At 43.3% G+C, this 15,441-nt stretch overlaps 1 protein-coding gene across 1 annotated transcript; it reads right to left on the reverse strand.

Annotated features, from left to right (window-relative positions):
* Positions 1 to 1,208: 1,208 nt before the first annotated feature.
* ywhag1 (3-monooxygenase/tryptophan 5-monooxygenase activation protein, gamma polypeptide 1) lies at positions 1,209 to 13,176 on the reverse strand. The gene is made up of 2 exons (XM_035527212.1): positions 12,946 to 13,176; positions 1,209 to 4,897 (listed from the first exon to the last, which is right to left on the reverse strand). Exons 1-2 carry the CDS (start codon positions 13,030 to 13,032, stop codon positions 4,241 to 4,243), a joined length of 744 nt encoding a protein of 247 aa, XP_035383105.1. The 5' UTR covers positions 13,033 to 13,176; the 3' UTR covers positions 1,209 to 4,240.
* Positions 13,177 to 15,441: the final 2,265 nt, after the last annotated feature.

The following is a 15,441-nucleotide window of genomic DNA, read 5'->3' on the forward strand; positions in this document are numbered from 1 at the left end:
GTGTTAAGGCTCCTTCTGTTAGGTGACAACTGTGTAGTTTTAATTGGTTAGAAATAGATGCTTTCATTTGCGTTTACTGCAAATGTAACAAAGACTTGATCTGCTGTTCTTGGCTTCAGTCTTTTTTCTTCTTTTGGTGCCTTTCCTGGGAATCAAAAGGCATAAACTCACAATCCAGTAAATACCTGTGTAAAAGCAAGCAAAGGCACGATGAAAACATCCACTTTCCACTTTCATTAATGTTGTGTTTTTATCTCTTGTTCATACTGACACAATACCTTCTGAATCTAGGGCATTACCAGGTGGCAGTACACTGTATCAGCCATAGCGCACTGTCCTTTGTGCTTAATCAAAGACTTTTTACTCTGAGCCTTTGATTTCTCTCTCACACACACGCACGCACGCGTGCGCACACACACACTCGCATGCACACACACCCATCCCTCCCCCATGACCAAATCAATATCTGCTGGTGCTGTGAGAACAAGCCTAATTTGCTTACATCTGTCCTACTGACTCTATTCTATGCAGGCAAATTGCATGGTCGACTTTGATCCAGAACATTCTGCCATCTTGCAAAGAGCCCCAAGGATAATATTTCATCCTCTGAATCAGCATTCCAACATTGATTTTGTCACCCACAGCTAACGTAAGCTATCTTTTCCCGATATATGGAAACGGGAGAGTGGGTCACATTAATGTAGGGCTCCCAAGCCCTGAAATACAAGCAGTGCCACCCTTTCCAGTGAGGAAAATCAGTGGTGCCTGTTCTGCAGTGTGCCATAACAACTAAGCCACAACTCCACCACCAGCCAGGCCTGTTAGTGGAAGAGTTGTTGCCATGTTGGACAGGTATGTTTTGAGCCACAAACCGTGTGACGCCTGTTAGCCAAACACTCCATATCAGCTGGCCATGAAAAAATCATCAAGTACATTTCAGTCAATGATGCATTTTACAAACAGAACGGATGAAAACGCTTTGTTTGAACGTCTCGCCCTCTGAGGCGTTACGAGTTTATTTCATTTTTCAAAATCCCAAATTTCTGCAATCCCACTTCAGTGAGGTGAATTATGGGCTATCTGAGCACACCGTCTACAAAATAAGGATACTGCTTACACTGTTTATTTAATGTTCCATCCTTCATTTTTAATTTACAGTCTGCAAATGTACCCCAGTGAGTCCTTAGTAAATGCCACAGCAGACGAGATCATCAGAACCCTGCCATTCTTTGCTATTTATTTATTTTAGGCACAGTTAACACCTTTGAAGCAATTCAGTATCAATAAAACATACACCATCAGCTAAAGTACCACAGATATTATGTCTCAATATGCAATTGTGGGTTAGAGTATGTGTGAGCAGCCTGACACAGAGTACACTGACACTAAAGCAGTTTAACAGGGGAAATTATTGGATGTTGATGATTCAAAACATAGTCCCTGTGTCACCGTGTTAGTGTTTATAGCAAGCTAGTGGAGGCCAATTATAAGTGTCAGATTCTAAATTTAGCAGGGGGTTCTTATTTTAGAGCATAATATGAGATATGAACTAAGACACCAGCAAATCTCTTTCCTCTCATTATTTTTATTTATTTATTTTCCCAAGCAGAGGTTACTAAGAATCTTTCCTAATATAGTGTTTTGAGGAAAAAGAGTGAAGTCCTTGTTGAAGCAACTCACAAACTGAAACTGTTGGCAGTAATTGAGTGCCAGATGCCGGTTACAGATATGGCATTAGCAAAGGAAGCGCTTAGCAATCTGGGAGATGGCAGAGGATGGTACTGAGTGGCTGAATGGACTGTGTGGGCAGGGCTGGGGGGGGGGGGGGTTAATCTAGGACACTGGGTGTCAAACAGTGTGTGTGTGTCTATCTCAGGAATCAGTTACATCTGACCAGCCTATACACTTCTGCTTGTTGACTTTGTCTCTGTAACTCTATACACAATATATTTCATTCAAGCCGTATAATGCTAGCATCTTTTGCTAAAATGTGCTACCATTTTGCAGATGTTTGCAGGGACCTCCGAAACATAATTTTCACAAAGCAGCAACACATTAGGAAACAACTTTTTCTACTGATGAGGTCATACGGATGTGACTCATCCGGAATACAACAGCATCACTGAAATGTGGTTAGAAGAATGTTGTTATGTTTTAATTCACTTTTTATTATCATTATTATTATTATTGTTGTTATTTTCTCTTCTGCATCCGCTACATGACTCACATTTAAGATATCAGGAGGGACAGCTAAAAGGAGAAGAAAAAAAAAAAAGAATTCATAAATTAGTAAATTATGGTCCGTGAGTGAATTCCTTAGAGAAACGCAGATTCTGAGGAACTGATATACACTGATCAGTCATCACTATCTCACTGTATAATGTGACGAGAAAAAAAAAAACACACGAGGAAAGGTCATTCTAAGAACAACATTAATCATTACAATGCGATCGTAATTTCACCATGACAAAACACCAGACAGACAGCGTTAAGCTAACAAAGCTAACACTGGTGTGTGTATGTTTTTTTTTTTTTTTTTTTTTTTTTTTTTTTGTCTTTTTACTCCTTTGTTTATTAAAACCCAAATACAAGAATTGCATGTCACCACAGCAACGCCCAGAACAGATCAGTTTATGGTTAACAATCACTGTTTTGGTATAGCGCACTTTAGCAAAGAAATTTAAATAAAAACAAAAATCGAAGGAAAAATTTTTTTTTTTTTTTAAACAATCCAATAGAAAGTAATAAATAAAAAACAATAGATTGAATTCTGGTAATTTCTTGTTCATATGAATACATAACATCTACAGTTTTAAGTTAATAAAGTCAAGCTACGTTATATAAATACATCACCAGCATGCACAATATTGTATAATCGAGAATATTGGAGCAGTAATCATCTTACACTGAGAAACAGTATAATAGGCAAGTGCATTTTTCGGAAATTAAAAAAGTAAACAAAAAAGAAGAAGAAAAAAAAACACTAACCTCAAAGCTGCTTTAAGATCATCTCCCATTTTGACATTGCCAGTGTTATGCCTCTAACTGTACTGTCTGTCCACCAAAAAGGAAACAGTCACACGGTTCCAGTTGATTCTGTTCAGTGTATCACGACAAGGATCCAAGTGAATAGGGGCCATCTAAGAACCAGGAGGGGAGGGGAGGGGAGGTGTTTCTCACATTTTTATATGTTGCTTTGCTAGGGATTACTTTTGAAGTAATGTCATGGTAGAATATATAGAGTGCATTTTGTGGAATATGGTATTACACTGTAATAGCACTGGAAATATATATTTTTTTTAATTGTTCATCTTCCTTGACACCCTAAATGTCCAAACTATATCAATAATAATAATGATAATAAGAGTGGTAGTAGATTTTGTTTAAAGGGCAACAAATTCTTTCAGCTCATAATGGAAACAGCATTGTATTTAATGTGTGTAAACTGCGGTTTAGACCTGCAGCCTGTAACCAGTGTGATAACCAGGTCAGCTTTAATGGCTGACCGACTGTGTTGGGCTCACATCAGGATCCACAAATACGTCTAACGGAGACAAAACAATACCCAGCCCTTCATTCTCACTGGAGCCTTTTTGCAAACTCTTACTTTTGCAAGGCGATGACATTCAAGTTTTAACTTTGTTTTTTGTTTGTTTGTTTGTTTGTTTTTCCTCAAGCATCAATATATCTTCCCCTGACAATTCAAAACACTTACTCCTCACTCAGAAATAAGCAGCTCAACTTCAGGTTTCACTACAAGAACAGTCCCTATGCCAGTGTTTAGGTGCGTTTCAAACCCTCGTCATTTAGTTCTGACTTACGGACAGGCTTTTTCCCCCTCAAAGTGGCGTTTTGGCAAATGTCGCAGAGGCAGCCAAGGAAGAGGGTTTTGATTTTTTTTTTAACTGATTATTATGATTTTTAATTTAAATTTTCAAATTTTAATTGCCACTATACCTTTTATTTAACCTGCGTTTCTGTTCAGATTTTTGTCAATCATGATTTTATTTGCTAAATTTTTGCAAATTGTGGAAAAATAAAGAGAACTGCGGCTGTGGTAGGACCATCAGCGCACGTGGCTGCCGCGGTTCCTCCAGGCCCCGCTTTCTGTCATTTTTTTTCACTTTGCTTTTAAATTTGACTTTTTTTTGTTTTTCTTTAGTTTAGTGAGCACTCGTGTTTTGTATTACAGCTAGGAGACGGGTGTGTGTTACGAAGGTCTTCCGGCCCACCGCCCTCTTTAGTTGTTGCCCTCGCCTCCCTCGTCGTCCTGCTGGTCGCTCGTCCAGAGCGTCAGGTTGTCTCGCAGAAGCTGCATGATGAGGGTGGAGTCTTTGTAGGAGTCCTCGTTCAGGGTGTCCAGCTCGGCGATGGCGTCGTCGAAGGCCGTCTTGGCCAGGTGGCAGGCCTGCTCGGGTGCGTTCTGGATCTCGTAGTAGAAGACGGAGTAGTTGAGGGCCAGGCCCAGGCGGATGGGGTGCGTGGGCTGCATGTGCTCTTTGCTGATCTCGTGCGCCTCGCTGTAGGCCTTCTCCGAGGACTCCACCACTGCGGCGCGCTTCTCGCCCGTGGCCACCTCTGCCAAGTAGCGGTAGTAGTCGCCCTTCATCTTCAGGTAGAAGACCTTGCTCTCGTGCTGGGCATCGCTGCAGTTCTTGATCAGGAAGTTGTCGAGGAGGCTGAGCACGTCTTGGCACACGGCCTCCAGCTCCTTCTCAATCTTCTCGCGGTAGGCGCGGACCATCTCGATCTTCTTCTCGTTGCCATCAGCGGAGGTCTTCTGCTCGATGCTGGAGATGACGCGCCAGGACGAGCGCCTGGCGCCCACCACGTTCTTGTAGGCTACGGAGAGCAGGTTCCGCTCCTCATTGGACAGCGCTTCGTTCAGCTCCGTCACCTAGCACACAGAAAGGAAAGGGAGAGAGCCGTGTTTGAGCTGGTGTCTTTCATTTCTTCCAATTATTTAAAATCAAGCAGAATCTTATTCTTTCATGTTTTTTTTTTTAATTATTGTAGACAGCTAAATTTGACAACTCCTGGCATAGAGCTCAAATATTTATCCAATATTCTTCTTCAGGGGTTTTGACACTCATCAGAGAGCGATAAACACTCAAAAATTAAGTTGGGGTGGAAAAAATAGTTTTAAAAGGTTTAAAACAGCAGCAGGGTAGCAGTGGGTGCATGGCTTTGATTGGTGTATAGCTTTGACTGGTAAAAATGGACCATGAAGTGAAAACAGAACTTTGCACATCCCTTCCATCACCAAGCCTTGAGAAGACCGCTGGACATTTAACAGTCCCCCCCCCCAATCTTATCCTCTTATCCTGCAGGGTAGTGCTGATGCATGAGGGTCACTGGTACCCCCTCTACGTTTGCCATGATGACTGATGAAAAATACTGAATGAAGGTGGTGGAAGGTGCTGACATTGCATGCTGACCCGAGAGCAGTTTGGCACTCGATGTCGGATTAACACACGGGGTCATGGACCCCGGGTCCTGGACGAGCACAAAACCGCATGCAAGTGGTGAATGGGGAGGAAAGCAGGAGGAGATGAAGAGATGAACCTGGGAATGAAGCTTCTGAGGACCTGGTGCGGGCCGCAAGTGCTACTAGTAACATTTGCCGCGAAGATTTGTGAAGATATTCGTAGAGACATTTGTAAAGACATTTATAGACGTCGCATCTTTGCGCTGGGTACTGCTGGCTGCTGGTCACCTCTGAGTCACTGTCCTTCTCACTAACTTCTCCTCTTCATGTTGTATCCACTGCATGTACTCAACATTCGAAGACTGAAATAGTGTCACAGTGAGACAGGAGGTGTCACTTTGGAATGAGTTTCCTGCGCAAGACCGCCAAAGTCTGTGGTTTAAAAAAAAAAAAAAAAAAAAAAAAAAAAGTAATTTCACCCTTTTCACAATGCAAAAGAACAAATCTAGACGTTTCAGTAACAGGGGATGTAGTAAGTCTGGAGTACTTCCTTCCTAGTGACTTCCTGCACTGTAATTTGACAAGATACCAGCAGGAGGATATGCTGGATATAATTCAGCTTTTGTACTTCCTCTCCTTTCACCCTCTTTTGTGTCCTCTTGTCTTTCTCTTGCCATCTCCTGCACTACCTTCTGAAAGTGCTTTCTTCCATGCTACATCATTCTGTCCCCTCACAACCCAAAAGACACCCTTCCTATGAGTCAACATCCAAATTTAAGACAGACCAATATAGACCGCAAGCTCTCGTTACCAAGGAGATGACTCTTCTGACCCTTCCCACTATTTTCTCCTACTTGCCATGCTGATCCAATGATAAATGACGAATGAAATGTTTGTTTGTTTGTTTGTTTGTTTTTTAAACGTTGCTGGCCAAAAACACTAAGGTCACGCCCATGTGCACAAAATCCTCCTTTAAGCTCTGGACCTCCTGAATATCCACTAGACAATTCTGGTAATTCCAATTCCAGTTTTCTTAGGCCTCCAGTCATTCCAAGAACAATACCATACAATACTATGTTTAACAAATGTCTCAGATGCCATACCTTTTGTAAAGGACTTGGATATTGGCATGTCAACATCTTGGTTACAATTGTAAACCACAGGAATCTACAGCCTCTACAAATGACTGACAGTATCTCGGCAAAATCTAGGCTTAAAAATTATTTTATCTTCATCGCATGTCACCGTTGGCTTCTTCACTACACATTTCTCTTTAAACAAAAGACAAAAACCTGAAGGTACAGGGAGGGTAAGCATAGAGCAGTATAATCACACAATCTTCCGTTTCCATAGAAACAAGCCGATCTTCTTTGTTTGGACGCAACCGACTCTCTGCTGCAGCCTTGGATACAGTGATGCTGTGAGTGTTTGCAGGAATGCGCAGCGCCTGGCTGGTTTGTTTTTTATGCATGTGGATCTTGAATGCTTGCGTATCGCGTGCAAATGCATACCTAACAGCAGAGAGTAACAGCAGCTGGCACATGCGCATAGTGCATCAGGGTGCGTGGGTGTGCAGGGTGGGGGAGGGGAGGCCCAATGTCTGCAGGGAGTTGGCTCGCTGGCGGCAGCAGCTGTGTGCGTTAGTGAAGATGATCCTTTACCCCACCGGCCAGTCCACAAACCCCCCCCCGCCACACACACACACAGACGCGCGCACTCTGCTCAGGCACCACGTGACCTTTAATCTCCGCCAGCCTCCCCACACCTCACTGAGTTCCATCCCTTGAACCACAAATGCGTTGCGGTGGCCGGAGCTCCTGGACAACCACGTGATGGCGTCCGTCACAAGGCATGGACGACGACAAGCACAGTGCTGCAGGAAAAGCCCTGAATTTTTAGTGCGAGCTTTGCACCTGGGACTCCATATCCAACCTTCACTGCGTAGACCTATGGCTTGGGCCAGGAGCGTAGGTGCATGGCTGTAGGCGTACGGAACAACGACCGCTCTAAATGGTTATGTCAGTGTTTCACAACCAGCATTGCAACACACTGCAAGGACATAACAATGCACTGTCCACTAGCTCTTTGTAGTTCTGCTGAGACTACCGCTCCTAATCTCTGGGCGCTTGTGGTGCAAAGTTGCATCACAAGACTATCGTAAAGCCGGCAGCCAGTCGTTAAATGGACACCCAGTGGACTTTGAGCCCCATTTCTTAGTTACGGCAAACTGAGATACGGCAAACGGAGATAGGAACAAGGCGGGAGTGCTGGGGAGAAGGAAAGGCAGGAGAATGAGCGGTAGATAATATCAACATGGATATGTGTTGGAGAAAACAAGGGGCCAGAAACTGGGAGAGCCCAAGGGTCAAAGTGTTACTCAGGTCAGCTTCTACTTCACGTGATTGCCCAGCCCACTCGGTCAACCCAAGACTTCATTGCTTCAAAAATGCTGAAATGTAAAAGTTCTGTGAATATCATGTCTATTGTATGACGTTTCCTTTGTTTTGTAATATCTCTATAAATACTCAAACAAGGAAGCGGATACTTGGTTGAAGTGGTAGACACAAAAGCACATAAGTCAGCATTTGTGTGTTTGGCTTTTTAGCCAAAGCGTTTCTTCCACATCTCTTTTTGAAACTCCCACAAGGGCCTGAGTGGTGAGCCCAGACTAACGCATACATCTGCTGCTCCTTGCATATTTTGTTCTAAATACACTTACACTGAAGGCTTGATGTGGCGTTTGTGAAATTTTGGAGCCTGTGTATTCACACAGAATATCGCCGGTTGGGTTATGCATCCTTGCTTCATTAAAAGTAAGTAATGCCTTGTTTACACGCCGTTTATAGGCCAACATGGGAACAGGAAGGAGACGTCTTGGAGATTTTTGTGGCTCTCGATGGCTACCAGACATTAGCAACACTAGCCTTTACTGGGAACGCTCCCATTTGGGGACCTCACACCGTCTTCTACCAGTGACTATACAGCACTGTAAACATCTCAGGTTATGATGTGTGTTGCATCTGCAGGATACACAGTTGAATATGTGCAGGATGGTACCAATTACTAACAAGGCTACATTCATTTATTAATGTGTGTCTGTTGTCCACCATTTGCGTTTATTTAAACTTTTCACCAATGAGAATACAGTGCCGATTTGGCAAAACAAGACATCTCTCCTCCTCTCCTCCAATTTGGTTTGTACTCTGCAGGGCAGGAAGTCTGACTGGATAACCAGTAGTAGCAGAATCGTTAAAGAGACTGTCCGTTTGCTCATTAAGCTTGGTTTTATCTAAACATCAACTTGACAACTAGAGTTAGCAAAGCGTATATTAATAGACTCCATTTCTTTACCTAATGTTCATATTCCTGGTCTCTTTCTCTCCATCATGGATGTGATGATCCAGAGTGAGGGAGACGCAGAACAACTTGGGGGATGGGGGGGGCGTTTGGGGGCTGGGCACAGCGAGACGAACGGAGAGACGTGCATGGGAGGGAGTGGGCGGTGCTCGCCTAAAGACTTTCATGAAGTCGCCGTTATGTAACCCTAAAGTGCTGGAATCTCTTTGATTATGAAGCTTCTGTAATCAAAACTTTAAAACACAGAAACGCTTCTTAAGTAGCAGGCCGCAGTGGAGCGTCCTTGTGCCTGGGGCTGGGCACAACCACTTGCAACGCATCTTACCAGCAGCAGCGAGTGCGTTGGTCAATTTGATTCCTGTGCCAAAGCTGGCGTAGCGCGGTAGAGTTACTCAGCAGCAGTACCGGGGGTGGGTCACTTTAGACAACAAGACATCATGAGGACAGTCAGAGGTCCTTTTGAAGGGTGACTGGACGTCTTGAATTTGAAAATGGGGGACTAAGTGACAAATTTAGCTTCAGGTGTTGTCAAACAATTTTTTTTCTAGAAACAAACACAACCCCCCACCCCCCCCCCCCAACAAAAAAAAACCACCCCAACAAATCTTCTAAATGTGTGTATGTAAGAGACCTTGAGATTTCTAATAAGCATTTACATTAGCAGCCAAAATTATTTTAGCTTTAAACAACTAAAATGAAAATGATTCCCTATGCTGCGGTCAGCCAAAGAAATTTGTCACTCTGAAGATTTCGGGATATTTCAGGATAGTTTCCCTGTTCTGTTCATTTCCTGCCGGAAGCTCCGGCCTCGCCTTTTCTGTATGCATCATTGACACCTTGATTTATGAAGGAAGAAAACAGCTTGTCTTGGCTGAATAAATGTAATTGACCTGAGCCAAGCCCTGACCCAAAGGCAAGAGGATATAAACTACGCCGTGACAGCTAGGCCACAAAACATCAGTATAAATTTGCCACTGTTGCACTAAAAAAAATGGGTGCCATACCAGAACAAGGCTTACACAAGCTCCTGCCTCCCACACATAACAAACAGAAGCACAAAAATGTGCTGTGAGGACTTGTTTGATTCGTTTGCTGCAAAACAATGACCTGACCTCATGAAAGTGCTCGTATTTTAAATGTGCTTTCCATAAGCCACTCTGTTTATGCTCAAAGTATACAAATGCTCACAGACGTTATTATAAGCTAGTGTAAACAGGAATACCCAGTACTTACTACAGGCGTACTGGGAGCTGGGTTGTGACACTAATAAAATATCGTTAGTTTATAAATAACAGTGTTAGGTGGCTAAAAATAATATGTTAATTTCTAGCATTTTTTTGTAGACTGGAAGTAAGGTTGTATGGACTAGTAATGTAATAATAATGGCACTCGTCAACAATACAAGCAATAACGGTAATTGTTATGCGATACGTGTATGACATGCATGGCTACTACGACTCGTCGCCATAACTACAAAAGCTGTCCCCATCACTCCGATTAATTTATTGCATTACAGAGGATGGGATTGTGTCATTTTATTAGGTCGCCAAGGGAGGGATTGTGATATTTTATTAGGTCAGGGAGTAGTGAGGGATTGTTCATGGAGCGATAGGCGTGGTTTCAGACACGCCCTGCTGGACCTCTGCTGTGCAGGGACCCTCTTAATGACAGCATACTTTTGGATGGATTTAGGGTAAGCCCCTGCCGCTCATCCTTAACCTTGCCTTGATCTCCTGGCAACAGGGTCATCCAGATCTCCTGCAAATCCAGCTGGCATCAGACACCCCGCACCCCAGCCTTGCTCTTTTGGACTCATTTTAAATGGTATACATCTGCAATGATGCAATGCGTTGCTAATAGTGACACCAGCTCAAGTGAACGTCTCGAGGACGAGTATAGGTGCTGTTAACGGTAGGCGGGACTTAGCCATTCAAGCATTTAGGCCGGATAATTCGTGTCCATAGTCAAACTGCAACGCATCCGGATGTCTTAGTGTAAAAGGGTGCCATACCTTTTTGTTATCATGTCATATTCCGCATAGGTGAGGCTCAAATTCTGCAAGGAGAGATTTACACCATCCTTACTTGCCTATGAACCCCTTATCCGCATGCAGGTGGCTTTGGTTGAAGTGGCCCTGTGCTGCTAACCTGGTTTGGCACCATCATCATCATCAATGGTGGAGATAAAAATGGGGGGGGGGGGGGCGACCTGGTGCTGTATCAGCATAAAGGTACACATCCTCCTGAGCGAGTGTGTGCTGCATGCTGGTCTGTGCCCTGTAGCAACCCGAGTGCACTCTGCAAAGTGCACGGACCACGCCACGTCAGCTCTGCATCTTTACGGAACGTAAAAGCGAGTGGCATGAAAAGACAATGGGGCCCGATACCCGTGCCTATGCACTGGGACAGCCGTCGTGCAGCACGCTAACGGTGGAAACAGGAAGGGCGATGGCTGGTGCGTCCTGACAGCAGCCTGGCGTATCAGATGATGGCACCAGGGAGCAGCACGTGTCGTCGGGTGCCCTGGGAGGCAGCTTACTCCCTCCCGCCAGGACAGACACCATCGGACCATGACAGAGCATTTTTCCCCTCGGCGGAGGGCCTCACGTCCCACAGATATCCGAACAGACCGCTGCTCCCTCTGCTCAAGAGAGCTGGAGGAGAAGTGTTTGTCAGCCTTGAGGCAAGACCTCACCGTGCTGCGATTTAGCCTACAATTCAACACACCTTTATCATAATGACTATGACCCACATTTAAGGTTTAGTGAAACTAAGGTATCTGATTTGCACGGACACTGGACAGATTATAGGGGCTGGTTAAGTTATAGACCTATATGTCTAATTAAAATGTGTAAGTAGGATAACAATTAAGAGGCTATTGTGTTAGAAAGTGGTGACATATGAAGGTTTAGCCTGTAAAATGTTACATTTTTTAAAATAGTACAAGGTCTACGTGATTGCATCCTTTTTTGGGTGAGGGTTGATGTATCATACGAAATGGTGCATTACGGACGTTGCACCTTGGCACGCGCTGCGACACGCCTAATGGGAGCGAACCTGTAAATGCCTTGGGGACGCTTCTGTCGCGCGAGCTTGCTCGGAGCCGAACGTCATCGTTCTAATCTGCTCCTTTCATTGCAACATGACAATTATTCCGAAATACTGAAGAATCAGCTCAGTTGTCTCCCCACGTTTGCTACAGCGAGTTATGAATCATGCGTCAAAGGACACTTCGCGTTCAGTTATTTGTTCATTTCGGTCCTCCGAGACACAAAGCAAGTCGACCTGAGCGCAAAAGATTTGGGTTGATTGCAGTGTACCGCACACCAACACCGCCGCATCCTCCACAATAGAGAGATGAACGGAGTTACAACGGATTCGCCAGCGAGCCTTTCACGATGCAACATCATAACGGGACACCTTGGTCAGGCAACATCCTTAAAATGTGGTCCGCGCGTAATCCGGTTTGTCTCAAATGACCGAACGTACACTCGCTCGCTCACACACGCGCGCACACACACACACATTTTTCTTCTTTCCTCTCATTTTATCGTTGCCAGCACAATATATGATGAACCTCGCACAAGCCACAGTCATGACATTGTTGAAGGTTTCGAAAGGTAACTCGGTCCTTCTATGGCCATGTACTTCGGTTGTTCAAAGGGATCTGGCAAAAGGCACCGCCCCAACATCAAACAGTCCGCATTCGGTCGCAATTCCTCTTAACTGCTTGATTCATTTTAAATCCTCAAACGGTTTATTGTCGACCATGAAACATAAATGAATTTAAGTAAGACATTTTAAGGCGAAATGTGGTTACCGGGAAACCGTGATAAGACTAGTCATCTTTTAAAACGCCACATGACTGTAATCTGTCAAATTGGATCAATGCTTTTAAGCACTTTAAGGGCCTCGCCAGAAAATGAACACGCCATAAAAGTCATTTAAGTCAGCAGTTTGCAGCCTTCACACCGTCTGACTTATATATTTCTGAATCTAGGTATTAGTTAAATAGTCAAGTACAGATCATCTGTTTACTCGCCAGTAGATGAACAATGACAGCGTCAATTAAGCGCAAGAAAAAAAAAGAGAAATAAAAGAGAGACCGTCACGGACTTGACGATCAGTCACTTATCGAAAAAACATCGGCGTTCAACTTACCGATTTCATGGCAGCTGCCATATCGTCATACCTCTCAGCCTGCTCGGCCAGCCTGGCTTTCTGAACCAGCTGTTCGCGGTCCACCATTTTTAAATGTTAGAGACGGTTGCTTTACGAGTTTGAACAGTTAAACGGTTTGATGTCGGATCGGCGGCGATGCAGTAGAACGCACCGGAGGTCCTCGCGCTGCTGCTGCTGCGGCTGCTCCCTGCTGTCTGCGCGTGCCGAAGCGACGGCCCCTCCCCCTCCTCACGCTTTCTCTCAGTTGCGTCATCACAGACGAACAGGCGTGCCTCTGCGTGGTGACGTAACGATCCTTATTTGGAAAGTGGGCGTTTGCGTGAGAATGACTTCGCGAATCATATTCCAGCTCTGGAATCAGGAGCTTGGGATTTTTTTTCCAGAGGGATAATGGGAAATGTAGTGGACAATCGTTTGAAAAGCTCTTTTCAATACTGGCACGCCCCACAATCAGTCTCACCGCAAACTGCTTGTAAAACATCCTTAGAACGTGCGGTGTGATCATGCGGACAACATATCCTTTTCTCTGATGAGCTGCCACCAACGTTTTACCTGTCATTATAACTCTGACATGTTTCTTATTTATTTGTGCAAGTGAAGATAGTGCACCTCTCCCTCTCTACCTCCTGCCTCTCCACACCCTCTTCCATATTGTCCAAACTCACCATGGCACAATGCAACAACAGGCAGCTGCTTGATTTTATTTTGTGTTTGTGTGTGTCTAATGAAGGAGAACGCCAAGGGTAGCAAGGTGTCAAGAATCCAGGAGAGGCCTATCCAGCTAAGTCCTCAACAGCTATATAATTCACTCACACACACACACACACACACACACACACACACACACACAGACTGCTAAACTAATCAAAAAAGGTGATCCAACTTTTAATATCTTCAAGCACCAAGGATGAAGAATAAATATTTATTTAATTTTAGTAGCATTTCATGTGGAGTATTTTTAGATATATAGAAGCATTCCCTCCATGAAAAACAGCATCTGATAGATGCATACATGTGATTACTTATAATACATCAACAACGCACCTCACCATGACATTTTTATAAAGATCTGTACAATAAGAAGACATACAGTTTTATGAGACAGACTGCAGCAGGTGCCTTTATAGAAACATAGGACGTTTTGGCGTCAGTTGTTAATGTATGAATAATTAAGCCTCCTTTACTCTTAACAACAAAGGAAAAAGCTTGCATGCATTTCACCACACAACCTATACATCCAGAACAGGTCCTAATAAATGAAATCTTCATTTTCATACAGACATTTTCACAAAGTCTACCTTCTGTTTCAATCAATCAAATATCATTCTGGCCATTTTAACTAGTGACAGACTATTAAGACTAATAATAATACAGCAATTTTGAGTTGCTCGTGCTTCGTTTAGTAGACTTTTTGTAGACATTTGCATCATTGCCACAAAATATAATGAGGCATTAAAGCAGACGCTACCCCGTCTGAAATAGTCACAGACGACTCTGTAAACCTGAGATCTTTTTATATCCAGACAGTTTGCCTTTGGCTTAATAGTTCTCGCTTTTTTAATTACTCAGTAGAATTCAGAGAACTTCCCCAATTACTTATCCTTTGGAAAGAATTTTAGATTCAAAAATATCAAATTCTACTTTGATTTAAAATTCACAATTTTATAAGGAATTTTAACCCAATATGTATTCTAAAAAGTGTATACATTATATATGCTAAAAAGGCTGTGCTAGGAAGCAGTTTGGCATTAATAAAGAGAAATATTATAGTTGATTGAACGTGCTGGTAATGGAGACCTTCATACAGCTAATAGAGTGTCCTTACATTTAACCTTGTGCAAACACAGAGGCCAAGAAAAGAAAGCTTTAGTAACAAGATTGATTAAAGAGCATCACATTTACACTAAAGCATTTACATTGCATTTCAAATATGAAACTTGTCTTTTTAGATGGTTTACCCACAAGCCATTCAAAATGTGATCCACACGGAGCAATCATTCAAAAGGGTGTGAGATCAGCACAGACATATAGTAGTTTTATGCTGTTAGGAACTAAATGCTATTCTGCGGGGAGAGTCCTGAGACTGGATAAAACAACTGGTCTGACAGTTGGGTTTGGCAATGAGAAAACGCCAAATGTATGGAGGGCTACAGACATGACTACTGCGTGGTATACAGCCAAACTCTTTCATATGAACGGAAATAACGAATGTCACGGCAATGTACCTAGGAAAAGACGAGAAAAATCCAAAACTTTGGTTTCCACTGTATATCAACTGCTGTTCACAATTGAAGAAAATTGATACATACAGCATATACGTTTTTGGATATTCATAAAGTGCATAATTAAAATACTAGTTATATCTGTCAGTAACCATATATAAGCCTCATTTATCTTTCATGTTTTATCTCCTGCTGGCTGTTTAACCTCTATGTGTTCATTAGAACAGCACGAGCAGTTATTTGCATAATATAC

This window comes from Electrophorus electricus, chromosome 6, assembly GCF_013358815.1.
Source record: "Electrophorus electricus isolate fEleEle1 chromosome 6, fEleEle1.pri, whole genome shotgun sequence".
Taxonomy (NCBI): domain Eukaryota; kingdom Metazoa; phylum Chordata; class Actinopteri; order Gymnotiformes; family Gymnotidae; genus Electrophorus; species Electrophorus electricus.

Coding starts and splice junctions, on each gene's coding strand:
- ywhag1 (XM_035527212.1), bottom strand. CDS start 13,032: ATGGTGGACCGCGAACAGCTGGTTCAGAAAGCCAGGCTGGCCGAGCAG. Junction 4,898..12,945: donor TGGCAGCTGCCATGAAATCG/GTAAGTTGAACG, acceptor TCTGTGTGCTAG/GTGACGGAGCTGAACGAAGC.